Genomic DNA, 13,894 nt, shown 5'->3' on the forward strand with positions numbered 1-13,894 from the left:
GAGTAATAGCACCATACGTTCATAGAGAATTAAAATGATAGGGTTATAAGGAGAGCTTTGATTGAAGTAAGAAATTGTCCTCTAATTCACTCACAGAACCACAGTCTTAAACTAGGAATATACAAAAACTAAGGCATTCTTTTATATTTCTCAATTCAGATATACCAGTTGCCATCTAGTGGTCCAAAAGAAAACATGCCCATAATACATTACAATAAAAACTGTTCTTGCCATACTCTTATGAATGCAGCTTAAGTGCTGATTTTTAACAGCTTGACTATTTTAACAAAGAGATTTGTATTAACTGTAAACAGTATTAACCTAATGTCCAATCTGTGAAAATTGTGTAATCTCCCTGCAAATAGTAGTTTAAAGTAGTTCTGCTATGTTGTTTCCTGCTTTTGAAGGAATTTACCTTTGAAATTATTATTGCCTATAATACTTGGTTTGGTTGTAGAAAGAGAATTATGACTTTGGTGAATAAAACATTTTTAGGATCTCTGACATCTTTGTTATTTGATGGTTTCTTAGGTTATTTGTTATCAAAGCGTGAAGGCCAAGCAGGGTCTCCAGAGAAACCACTATCAGATCTAGGTCGTTTATCCTATATGGCTTATTGGAAAAGTGTAATACTGGAGTGCCTTTATCACCAAAATGACAAACAGATCAGCATTAAGAAGTTAAGCAAGTTGACAGGTATCTGCCCTCAAGACATTACTTCCACACTCCACCACCTACGCATGCTGGACTTCCGTAGTGACCAGTGAGTATCATATCCCTTTGAACACCTTTAAGAGATGAAAAGGTGTTAAGTTTTTGGATCAGTCAGTCAGATTATTGATGAAAGAGCAATAAGTGATGTACTTGGTATTGCCACATCATTTTTGTTTCTGCGATATTTGATTCTAATGAACATATATATATTTTTTAAACTGATTTTTCATCTTTTTTCTAACTTTTGGACATAAGCCACTGAATTTTTTATCTTCTAGTATTGGTGGGGTAGGCTCTTCTTTTATAAAAAGCAATAATTCTGAAAACAATGTCATTAAGTAAATTATGTCCATGATTAATTTCCATATAAATGGTACACTGAAATATGTAATCAGAAGAAAAGACCATTCACCCATGCCTAAAGTAGTTAGGAAAGGGTCACAAAGAAAGGGGGCCTTTGGGGCTGGAGTTTTGGCTCGGTGGTGGAGTGTGAAGCACTGGGTTTAGTCCTCAGTACCATATAAATCATAATTAAATAAAGTTATGTCCATCTACAACTAAAAATATTTTTTAAAGTTAAAAATAAAAGGCATTTGAGCTAAAATATTGGAGACTAGGAAAGAACTCAAGAGGGTAGGAGAAATTGCAGGTGTGGGATATGTAAGTAAGTAAATGGTTAAAATAACTTAATCCATTGCTGTAGTGTAGTGTGAGACCCAACTTCATATTTCTTACCTATTTCATTGTGGTATATTTCCATAGTTCATCTTCCCAAACAGACTATTTTGAGGCATGCATCATTATCATCTCCAGGGTTTTTCATGGAGATGACATTCATTTTTATGAACATCTTGTACATTGTTGGTTGCTATAAACTTTTCTCTGGTTCTAGATTTGTGATTATCCGCCGGGAAAAACTTATCCAGGATCACATGGCAAAGCTTCAGTTGAATCTGCGACCTGTAGATGTGGATCCAGAATGTTTACGCTGGACTCCTGTCATAGTCTCCAACTCTGTTGTCTCAGAGGAGGAAGATGAGGAGGCTGATGAAGGAGAAAATGAAGAGCCACAGTGCCAGGAAAGAGAATTAGAGACCAGTGTAAGGGCATCAATAGTTTCTTATATTTGATGTATTTTTATTTTTATTTTTCATGAGTTTTTGTGACGTGTCTTACAATAACTTACCAACAAAGTAAGTTCATGTTAGAACGTCAGAGTTTGTGTCAGTGGCAAAAATTTCAGGAAGACCAGGTCTTATTTACCTGTTAGTGTTTTTTTAAAAACTTTAGACCATTAGAAAACCATCAGACTTCTTACAATGTGTTAATTTTGACTAAATATTTACCAGAGTGCCAATAAGCAGCTAAATTTTAAACTGCATAGTAATTGAAGAATCTGAATTGAATCTAAATCTGAAAATTGTTAAAATGAAGATACATTAAAAAAATAATAGAAACATGTATGTTTTCAGTAGAGCTTTGAAAAGTTCAGTGGACATACAGATGCCTTTAACCATTAAGGGTTGATGATGGGCTGTACTGCATAGCATAGTTGCAATATTTTTTTCTTAAGTGTTGTATACCTTTCGTATTTTTTTTTAAAGCAGTGCTTTCATCCTTTATGTCCTCCTTTGAGGACATAAAATTCACAAATTTTATAAAACAATCTCATTTAATATTTATAAAAACAACAATATTATTCATTTTGTATGTTGAAGGTGGTATTTATAGTGGTTAAGAGCCCAACCTCTGGAGTTAGCCTGCTGGGTTTTTGTCCCAGTTTCTTCATTTACTATTATTGCATGACTTGGGGCAGATCAGTTTTTTTGTTTGCCTCAGTTGCTCCATTTCAAGGTGGGGATATATTTTTCACACAGTTGTTATGTGGAATAAATAAATAATATATATAAAGCATTTAAAATTGTCTACCACATAAGAAATATTCATGTTAGCTACTAAATAATAATTTTTCTTTTAAAACTCTGTTCCCTTTTCTTAGCCTCTATTTGAAAGGGCAGGATAGGTAGATAAAAACTAAATAGGGTTAAAAAATTAACCAACACTGTTTTATTTTCCAAAACCAGATAGGAAAGTCTCTGTCTCGGGAGAACAAAGAACACGATTCTTATTCTTCAGTAGAAAGTGAAAAGAAACCTGAAGTTATGACTCCAGCCAGTTCTACACGTTTGAACAAACAGGTCCTTCCTCGTGATAGTCTTCCTGCAAATAATCAGCCATCTCGGAGGGGCCGGTGCACGAGGAAGAACAGAAAGACCCAGGAACGTTTTGGTGATAAAGATTCTAAAGTGCTGTTGGAAGAGACATCATCAACTCCTCAGGAACAATATGGAGAATGTGAGGAAAAATCGGAAACCTCCCAAGAACAATACACCGAAAGTGAAGAACAATTGACAGCCTCTCAGGAACACCCAAGCCAGGATGGGAAGCCAGACATTCCCAAAAGAAGATTAAGTGAGGGGGTTGAGCTGTGGCGAGGACAGCTCAAGAAAAGCCCTGAGGCTCTGAAGTGCAGATTACCAGAAGGAAATGATAGACTGCCTCGTTGCTATAGTGATGGTGACAGAGCTCTCCTTAGGGGCTTCAGTGAGAGCAGTGAGGAGGAGGAAGAGCCAGAAAGTCCTCGGTCAAACTCACCACCAATTCTTACAAAACCCACATTGAAGCGAAAGGTAATGTGTCTTTTTTTTCCTCCAGTTGCAGTTTATTGTGCTCATGTGTCTTCTCCTTCAGTTCTGGAAGAGTAAAGGTAGAAATTCCTAGTATGTTATGTTTTAAACTTTAAACTTCAATATATTGTAGCTTATGATCTTCCCAAGGAACATTTTAAATATGTATATGACTTGTTTGATTCATGGGAATAAATTAGAAGTCAGAAGTTTATTTAAGAGTAAACCATTTTTACCTTGCTGATTTGATATTCAAATCAGACACAGTAAGAGATTAACAACAAAAATGGCAAAATAGAACATATAAAACAGTATACTATAATAAAAGTTATATGAAAGTGGTCTCTCTCAAAATCTTCCTGTACTTTCACCTTTTCCTTTAAAGCAAGTACCTTACAGCATCTCTTTGATATATCTCACTTGTAAGCATCACTTCTCCTTATGCTTTGGGGACATTACAGAGTAAAATAAGGGTGACTTGGACATAGCACTGCAGTACTGGGACAGTCCATCTGATAACTAAGATGCTTAGTGACAGATGGGTAACATATATAGGGTGGATACATGGGACAAACTGATGAGTCACATTCAGGGCAGGAAGGAGAAAGAAGGATAGCATGAGATTTCATCACATTTTTCAGAAGGGCATGAAATTTAAAAATTGTGAATAATTTCTGGGTTTTTCCATTTAATATTTCTGGACGCAGTTGACTGTGAGTAACTGAAACCATGGAAGATGAAACCACTGGTAAGGGGGGACTACCAAGTACTAGAAATATCCCACGCTATGAAGCTAACTTTCAGCATTGTCACATGCTTGTGAGACTAAAGTATGTCAGCTCCCTGGATGAGCCCACTTTGTAGTAATGGGTGACAGCCTTCATCCAAAGCAGTGAAATGATTCCTTTCTTTAATAGGGCCATTTAAAAAATAACAACAAGCTTTTAAGAACATTTTAAGATACACACCATTATTGCAAAAAAAAGTACAGAGTTCCTACATAGTCCATACTCAGTTCCCCCTATTATTAACCTCTTAGATTAATATGATATGTTTATCACAATTAGTGATCCTTTGTAGGTTAATTAGTTACCAAAATCTGTACTTATGCAAATTTCCAGTTTTCCCTTTTCTGTTCCAGGATCCCATCCAGCATACTATATTATATGTAATTGTCATGTGTCTTTAGTCGATTCTTGGTTCTGACAGTTTCTCAGACCTTCCTTGTTTTGATGACCTTAACAGTTGTAATGATTACTGTTCAGGTATTTTTGTAGAATATTCCTCATGATATTAGAACGTGGTTATATCTTTTTGAGAAGAAGACCATAGAAGTAAAATGCCATTCTCAACACATCGTATTAAGGATTTCTGTTAGTATCTGTGTATCAGTATGTTTCAATTACAAGGCATATACTATCAGTGTGACTTCTTATTAGGTAGTGCTTGTCAGGTTTCCTCATTATCAAGTTATTCTTTTTTTTTTTTTTTTTCTCTTGCATACCATACTGGAAGAAAGTCTGTATGCAGCCCACACTTACAATATGAGTAGTTTTCCTAAGAGCAGAGTATCTGCATATATTATTTGCTTGGAAGATTTGTCCATTCTCCCCCATATAGTGATTTATTCAGATATTTACTTATATCATTATGAACTCAGACATTCATCTGCTGTTTCAACTTATAATCTGATACGACTACATTTTAAATTTGTTGCTCACATCATTCCTGCTTTGGCCATTTGTATCTCATTTTTTCTCCGGTCTCTTTAATATACATAGCCCTCATCATTGTGGATTTCATCATTTTGAATACTTTCTTACTTTCTGACACTCTAAGATCCTCCAGGTTTCTTATGTCCTTCCTGCCTCAACCTTAGAATCAGTCATTTCTCCAAGGAGTAAGGCCATTTTCTATAATTTGTAAATTGTGTTCTCAATTAGGACCAGTAGATTTCTAGTGGGCAAAAATTGAACATTGACTAATTCTTCTCTTTATTACATGGTAATGAAGAACATGTATTTGCTGTCCTAGGGCTTATATTGGTAAAGTTTAAAAAAAAAAAAAATGCTGTTTCCTTGTATAAAAACAGTATTGTAGCATCCAGTGCAAGTACTTTTGACATTCTTGAAGAAATTGACTTGACTGGGAATGAAGAGACTTATGATTTCTAAACTAAGTAGATGTTTGACCTTGAGCAAGTCCTGTAGCCTTTTGAACCTCTATAGAATGAGAGGATTGGATTAGATAATTCCTGGCATGTCATCTGTATTACTTTGTGATATCACTTGTGTAATTCAAGATACTAGGTTAACCCAGTGCAGAGATGTGCCAAATATGCCTAATTTTAATAACAGATTTATTTTATTTTTGAAATACATCATTAATATCAAGTAAACACATTTCCACTCTATATTTCTACGCTCCACTATAACTATTTTATGGATAGTTTGTGAAAATGGCATACAACTTCACTGAGCTGCTAACCTCCAGAGTAGTTTGTAAGACAGTGTTTTTATTTCTTTTTTGTTCTTAAGGAAAAGAGAGAAGTAGGTTAAAGGTTCTGTTCAAGAACCCTTCCTGAATCATCTCTAATCTGTCTTATCTAATTAGTAGTAAATTTAATAAGAAAATTACATCTGCCTTTTGGATGTGCTTGCATGTTTTTCCAGATTATTCAATTATCTATCATCTTCGTATTCTTAATACATATATATATATATATAGCATGTTAATATTTTGAAATAAAGTTTAAAATATTTTCTGGCAAAGAGCATCTTCATTTTATATGTGCTAATTCTATTAGGTTTTTAACTCTTTTCATGTTTTTAGTACCAAAGACATTGTTCATTACTATATATATTTGCTTTCTCTGTTAAATAGAAACCAATTCTTCACCGAAGAAGGAGAGTCCGAAAGCGCAAACACCACAATAGCAGTGTAGTCACGGAAACTATTTCTGAGACCACAGAGGTGTTAGATGAACCTTTTGAAGACTCTGACTCTGAGAGACCAATGCCAAGATTAGAACCCACATATGAGATTGATGAAGAGGAGGAGGAAGAGGATGAAAATGAACTCTTCCATAGAGGATACTTCCATCGTTTGTCCTCACAGGATGTTCTCAGGTGTCGATCATCTAAGAGAAAGTCTAAAGATGAAGAGGAAGATGAGGAGTCAGATGATGGTGATGGTATGTTTTACAGATTTGTTACTTATAGTTTTATTGTCTTTAAATACATAGCAATAATAGCTGCAGACCCTTCAACAAAAGGTTGAAAAATGAACACAGCTCACTAAGCAAGCAAAATAACATGTGACAATCTTTTTAAACTTTGTATCAAGTATATCCATGCTGATTCTTCCATTTGTTTCTCCTTTTACTCAGGACCTGTTTTTGCCTCTGTAGAAAATATTTTTACTGTGAATAATTAGGATACTGTTCTTTTTTGCATATTTCTTTCTTATTCTTTATCCGAACTTCCGTGGGTGAATTGAACTTAATATCAGAAGGGTAGAACAACCATTTACTAGAGTGTGTACTCTCTGGACTTTTGGTTCATTGCATCACATTGAGTGCTTGAGATAGGCACTTAGTAAATATTGCTAAATGAGTAAATGCTAAGAAGGCAGTTCTTCAATAAGAGCAGATTCATGTAAATTTGAATTTGCTCAGATCTGTTCAGGAACCCTTCCTGAACCATCTCTAGTATGTCTTACCCAATTAGTAGTAAATTTCTAATAAATAATAGCAATAATTCAGTGAGTTAAGTTTTATGATATAGGTAAAAATCTTACTTACTTTAAAATAGTATTGTTTTCATTCCTCTTTGAGATACAAAAAATAAGGCCTAGAATATGAACTAGGTCACAAACTAGGCTTTTCATTCTAGCCTGAAGTTTTTGCCAGTGTATCATGCTTCCCCCATCTATAGTATGTTTGCCTTGCCTGGGGCTCAAACTGAGCTTTGCTGGTTAAATTTGAAGAAATCTAGTTGTCTACCTGGGGTCATAAACCTTTAGCTTTTATGCATTAATTTGTTGAGCTTTTTAATTCTGCTTTTTAAAATCTTATTTTTAAATTTAGCAAATAGCTTGCATTTCCTTCATTCTTATGTTTTCATGTAACATGCTTTTAATATAGTGATAAGATGACTGAATTCTTTGCTTTAAACGATATTCTGAAGTTTTGTTTGTGTTATATTTTTTAAATATACAACTAAGAAACTAAAATTTAAATTTAACACTTTACATTCTTTTCTTTCTTTCTTTCTTTCTTTCTTTCTTTCTTTCTTTCTTTTTTTTTTTTTTTAAATCACTCTACTCTAAAATAGTATACCCTGTTTAAATTCCTTTTGACTTGGATGGTTTTCTCTGATGCAACCATTTCCTTTTCTTACTTTCAAGTTATCAGTAGCTATGCCCTTTTAGCTTTCCTTCCCAAATCCCATTCTGCCTTGGTATTTTTTTTTTTTTTTTTTTTTTTTTTTAATTTATTTTTTAGTTGTAGGTGGACACAATACCTTTATTTTTTTATTTTTATGTGGTGCTGAGGATAGAACCCCTGGCCCTCATGCATGCTAGGCAAGTATTCTACCACTGAGCCACAAGCCCAGCCCCTCACCTCACCTTGGTATTCTTAACCTTTAAAAATTAATGAAGATTGTGAATGTACTTAATGTCACTGAACTGTATGCTTAAAAATAAGTTAAAATAAGTTTTATGTTATGTATCTTTTACCATGGTACAGAAAAAAATATAAAATTTGTATCTATTAAATATAATTGGTGGGCTGGGGTTATAGCTCAGTGGTAGAGTGCTGGCCTCCCATGTGTGAGGTACTGGGTTTGATCCACAGCACCACATAAATAAATAAAATAAAAAGGTATTATGTCCATCTATAACTAAAAACAAAAAATTAAAAATATTATAATGCTTTAACTTACTTGTCTAGGACTAAATGCCTTGCAGCTATTCCCATACAAACAACATTGTCTGCAGTAATTGGCTAATGATTCTACCTGAAGTAATGATTTTGTGGAAACTAAGAACATCAGAGAGACGCCATGAATTGAAAGCAGGAAAAGAAAAAAAGAATAAGCCAATTTGTCACACAGTAAAAATTATATGATAAATGTACTAATTGCTACTTATTATTTGCATCTTTATAAAGCTTATATACATTTTACAGTTAATGAATAAAAGTGATACTTCATAAAATCATTTCTTTTGTACATGCTGGTCTCAGAAAAAGGCAGTAGAGGTATAACGTCTTTATTATTTTTTTATCCCTCCTGTACAGACACTCCTATCCTAAAGCCGGTATCTCTCTTACGGAAACGTGATGTGAACAGTTCTTCCCTTGAGCCTGATACATCCACACCTATGAAAAAGAAAAAGGGATGGCCCAAAGGCAAGAGCCGCAAACCAATCCACTGGAAGAAAAGACCTGGTCGAAAACCAGGATTTAAGTTGAATCGGGATATCTTAGCTGTTTCTACTCAAGAACGCATTGTTGAGCCCATTGTCCCCATTCCTAAACCTAGTCGTAAACTCAAAACCCAAGAGGACAAAGAAACTATTGAGCCAAAAGAAGACTTGCCCTTGTTGGAAGAAAGGAAAGAAGAGGAGATGCATGTGGAAGCAGAAGAGGTTGAAGAGGGAGAGGAAGAGGACACAACCAGCAGTGAAGTTAGAGCCGCTTCTCCAGTGGACAGCAGCAACAGTCCTGAAACTGAAATGAAAGAACCTGAAGCAGAGGAGGAAGAAGAGAAGCCTCGCATCTTAGAAGAACAAAGGCAGTCAGAGGAAGAGCCACAAGAGCTGGAAGAACAGGAGCAAGAGGAAGACGATGAAGTGACCACAGAGGCAAATCAGAATGAAGACCATGATGCAGATGATGAAGACGATGGTCATCTGGAACCTTCAAAGAAACAGGAACCAGAGGAGCAACCCATTAGAGAAGATGTCAAGGAGGAGCCAGGTGGTCAGGAGTCTTTTTTAGATACTGACATGCAGAACCGTAGAGAGACCATAAAGGATAAAGATGAAACAGAACCAGATTCTGAAGAGGAACAGCCTTCCCATGAGACATCTGTGGTATCAGAGCATATGCCAGGGTCTGAGGATGACCATGAAGAAGATTCCAACACTAAGGAAGAATTAATTGAATTAAAAGAGGAAGAAGAGATTCCTCATAGTGAACTGGATCTGGAAACTGTACAAGCAGTGCAATCTTTGACTCAAGAGGAAAGCAACGAGCATGAGGAAGCCTACCAGGACTGTGAAGAAACACTTGCAGCTTGTCAGACCCTGCAAAGTTACACCCAGGCTGATGAAGACCCTCAGATGTCAATAGTTGAAGACTGTCATACTTCAGAACATAATAGCCCAATATCCTCAGTTCAGTCTCATCCCAGCCAGTCAGTCCGTTCAGTCAGCAGTCCCAATGTGCCTGCCCTGGAGAGTGGTTACACACAGATCAGTCCGGAACAAGGATCCCTGTCCGCACCTTCTATGCAGAACATGGAGACCAGCCCCATGATGGATGTGCCTTCCGTATCAGACCACTCTCAGCAGGTAGTGGACAGTGGCTTCAGTGATCTAGGCAGCATCGAGAGCACCACAGAGAACTACGAGAACCCTAGCAGCTATGATTCCACAATGGGTGGCAGCATATGTGGGAATAACTCCTCCCAGAGCAGCTGCTCCTACAGTGGATTGTCATCCTCTAGTAGCCTCACCCAAAACAGTTGTGTTGTCACTCAGCAAATGGCAAACATGAGCAACAGCTGCAGCATGATGCAGCAGAACACTGTCCAGCCCACTACCAACTGCAATATCAAGTCACCTCAGAGTTGTGTGGTAGAGAGGCCTCCCAGTAACCAGCAGCAGCCGCCGCAGCCACCACCACAGCAGCAGCAGCAACAGCAGCAGCAGCAGCAGCAGCAACAGCAGCAGCAGCAACAACAACCAGCTCCACAGCCTCCACCACCCCAGCCACAGCAGCAGCAGCAGCCTCAGCCCCAGCAGCCTCAGCCCCCACCCCCACCTCAACAGCAGCCCCCACTATCACAATGTAGTATGAATAATAGTTTCACTCCAGCTCCTATGATCATGGAGATACCAGAATCTGGAAGCACTGGGAACATAAGTATCTATGAGAGGATTCCAGGGGATTTTGGTGCTGGCAGCTACTCTCAACCATCAGCCACCTTCAGTTTAGCCAAGTTGCAGCAGCTGACTAACACCATTATGGACCCTCATGCCATGCCTTATAGCCATTCTCCTGCTGTGACTTCCTATGCAACCAGTGTTTCTTTGTCTAATACAGGACTCGCTCAGCTAGCACCATCTCATCCATTAGCTGGGACCCCTCAAGCACAAGCCACCATGACACCACCCCCCAACTTGGCATCCACTACTATGAACCTCACATCACCTCTGCTACAGTGTAACATGTCTGCCACCAACATTGGCATTCCTCACACTCAGAGGTTGCAAGGGCAAATGCCAGTCAAGGGGCACATTTCCATCCGCTCCAAATCTGCACCACTGCCCTCTGCAGCTGCTCATCAGCAGCAGCTCTATGGCCGCAGTCCACCAGCGGTTGCCATGCAGGCTGGCCCTCGTGCATTGGCTGTTCAGCGTGGCATGAACATGGGGGTTAATTTAATGCCAACTCCCGCCTATAATGTCAATTCCATGAATATGAACACCTTGAATGCCATGAACAGCTATCGAATGACACAGCCCATGATGAACAGCAGTTACCATAGTAACCCTGCCTACATGAACCAGACAGCACAGTATCCTATGCAGATGCAGATGGGAATGATGGGGAGCCAGGCCTATACCCAGCAGCCTATGCAGCCAAACCCTCATGGAAACATGATGTACACTGGCCCCTCCCATCACAGCTACATGAATGCTGCTGGCGTGCCCAAGCAGTCACTCAATGGACCTTACATGAGAAGATGAGCAAGATGAACTTGCAGTTAAAAACTTAAATATATATAAATAAAGGAACCTTTTATACTGACAAACCAGAGAAAAATGGACCTTTTTTCCAGTTAAAATATTGCCGTAGATTTAGAGGAATTTTTCTTTGGTTTATTTTATTTTTTAGAAAACCTGATCTTCTCTTTTTTTGGGTTCATTTTGTTCTGGGTTTTAGTTTTCTTCACAATCTTGAGCATTTTACAGTAGAACTCATCTAAAAATGGATTTGGGGACAGGGGAAACATGCACAAAATCTTTTCATAATTAAAAAGAGCCTTACTTTCTTTACACACCACATGGACAGAATTTGTGTAAAAGTGAATTCCCTTTATTTTATTTTTAAAATGTATGTTTCCCTCACTGTTTGCAGCTCCCAATGTTGTCATTTTTAAATGTTATATATATACATCTCGGGGGTTAACCACACCCTTTCCTCCAAACCCAACCTTTCATTTCCTACTTCATTCCAGCAGGAGGCACTTATGGGAGACTCGGATGGGGACATGGAGAACAACCCAAGCTCCTTAAACTTATTGTTAATATTATTATTATTATTATTATTATTATTAATAAAGTGAGACAGGAAAATGCTTCTCCTTTTAAATCCCCTCCACTCCCTGTACACACACACACACAAACACAAACACACACCTCTTGAAACCTTTCCCCAAGAATGTTTCTTTATAGACAGACTTCATTGAAATCTTTGTTTTTCTTGAATCAAGTGTAGTATAACCTTTTCATTCTTTTTTAAAAATATTCCCACTCAGCACTCAGAGACACAAAAATACTGTAAGTCTCACTTAACAGCAGAATCTCAAAGGAAAGCTGTTTGCAATCCTAATCCAGCCTTTGGAGGAATAGAGATGATCAATTAACAATCAAAAAGAGGAAATGAACCTCTTGTTTTTTTACCACCTGGTGAATCAGCCATAACACACATATCTCACCCAGCCTCTTATTTTTAGTATGTACTTTGAAATGCTAACTAAGGGTCTTGATTCTTGAGCCTTTGACTCTGATAAAACTCAAAACAGCAGTCCCCAGTGATTTGCCTCTTAACAATCTTTCATCCAGTGTTGGTGGATGACTGTGTTTTAGTAATTTGAAAAATGCCTGACAAACCTTTGACACTGTTAATTTTATGTTGGAAGAGATGACTCAGAATGTTCGTCCAGAGGGAGATTATGGTGTGCATTTTATAACTACTTAATAATACATACCTCTAGTTTTCATTTGTCTTTCAGTGTCCTAAGTTTATCCCCTGTGAATCAGAGTGCACCAGCCCCTCTCCCCGAGTGGCTAATGAGGGATAGATTCACCACCAGCATAGTAGGGCACATCTGGACAGCAGGGTTTTAGCAGGTTCATATGTTGCTCCCAATCCATTCCCTTTTCTCTTGTGCAACCAGTTCACCCATTCTCTTCCTATTACTTGCTCCAGGGATAGGTAAAAAAAAAAAATTATATATATATATATATATTCCATCATTAGAAGATGGAAACTATTATACCACTTGGTATGTGCAGTCAAATATCCAAAAGGGAGAAGTACTGCTTAACGAAATACCTATAAGCATAAGTCTCTCCTTTATTTGTACATTTTATATAGATAAATTTTTAAAGTACTAATTAGGCATTAAATTTTTTCAAATGCACAGGTTTGTTGGTTTTTTTATACACTAATTGACTTTCTCAATTAAGTGTGTTAGATAGAAAAGGCAGAATTTCACACCTTACCGCTATCAACTCTGAGCATGTGCAAGGCTGTGTAGGACCCAGTTTCTCTGTATATACTATTCCAGTTCCGAATCATCTATGTAGAAAGTGCACTGTGCTGCCCTCTCCCTACATCTTCAGCTATGTCATTGCTTCCTGGATGGGATGGGGTGGGAATGGGGTGGGGAGGGGAGGGAGATATATTGGGAGGAGGGTGGGTCAAGGCAGAAGGAGAAGCTGTTGAAATGAGGGCCGTGAATTCAGTTTCTGTTGGTTTGCGGTTGTGTTTGGTTTTGTTTCTTTAAAAAAAAAAAAAAAAAAAATTCAATCGGGCAGCTCCCTTTTCCACAAGCCTCTTTGTGACTGTAGAACTATTGTAGAAAAAAAATGTTCTTTTCTATATTATAAAAGAAATTATCCAACACAGTAATATTGGTACCTGTCATTTTTTCACTTCTGTTTTAAAAAAATGTATTTTTAGCAAGATAACTTGGGTAATCTTCTAAAAAAGAAATTTAAAAACTCACTGTTAGTGACTTTGATGCCTTTTAAAATAAGAGCTTTTTCATTTCATTCCATCTTTAAAATTTTTTATCTTTGTTGTAGAATATTAAAAACTATTTTAAGAAAGATAAAAATTCTCTTTAAAGAGATCTCTAGAGTGTGTGAATAGAGCTCCAGATGCCTCTAAAAGCCGCATGTACAAATGAAGCTAAGTCTATTCCTGTCTGTTTATATTTGCTTTTCCTGTTTTGTAACCTCTTTGTACTTTG

At 37.2% G+C, this 13,894-nt stretch overlaps 1 protein-coding gene across 4 annotated transcripts in view; it reads left to right on the plus strand.

The window, feature by feature from the left end:
* The window catches only part of KAT6A (lysine acetyltransferase 6A), a 95,581-nt gene extending 82,294 nt beyond the window's left edge, over nucleotides 1-13,287 (plus strand). For all 4 annotated transcript variants that reach the window (XM_079140612.1, XM_079140615.1, XM_079140613.1 and 1 more), the window contains 5 exons: nucleotides 532-763; nucleotides 1,607-1,814; nucleotides 2,799-3,404; nucleotides 6,285-6,594; nucleotides 8,704-13,287. In XM_079140612.1, the coding sequence (XP_078996738.1) occupies nucleotides 532-763; nucleotides 1,607-1,814; nucleotides 2,799-3,404; nucleotides 6,285-6,594; nucleotides 8,704-11,381 (4,034 nt within the window). In that variant the 3' untranslated portion in view covers nucleotides 11,382-13,287. The remainder of the gene's footprint in view (nucleotides 1-531; nucleotides 764-1,606; nucleotides 1,815-2,798; nucleotides 3,405-6,284; nucleotides 6,595-8,703) is intronic.
* Nucleotides 13,288-13,894: the final 607 nt, after the last annotated feature.

The sequence above is a fragment of the Sciurus vulgaris genome (assembly GCF_902686455.1).
Source record: "Sciurus vulgaris genome assembly, chromosome: 5".
In the NCBI taxonomy this organism is placed as follows: domain Eukaryota; kingdom Metazoa; phylum Chordata; class Mammalia; order Rodentia; family Sciuridae; genus Sciurus; species Sciurus vulgaris.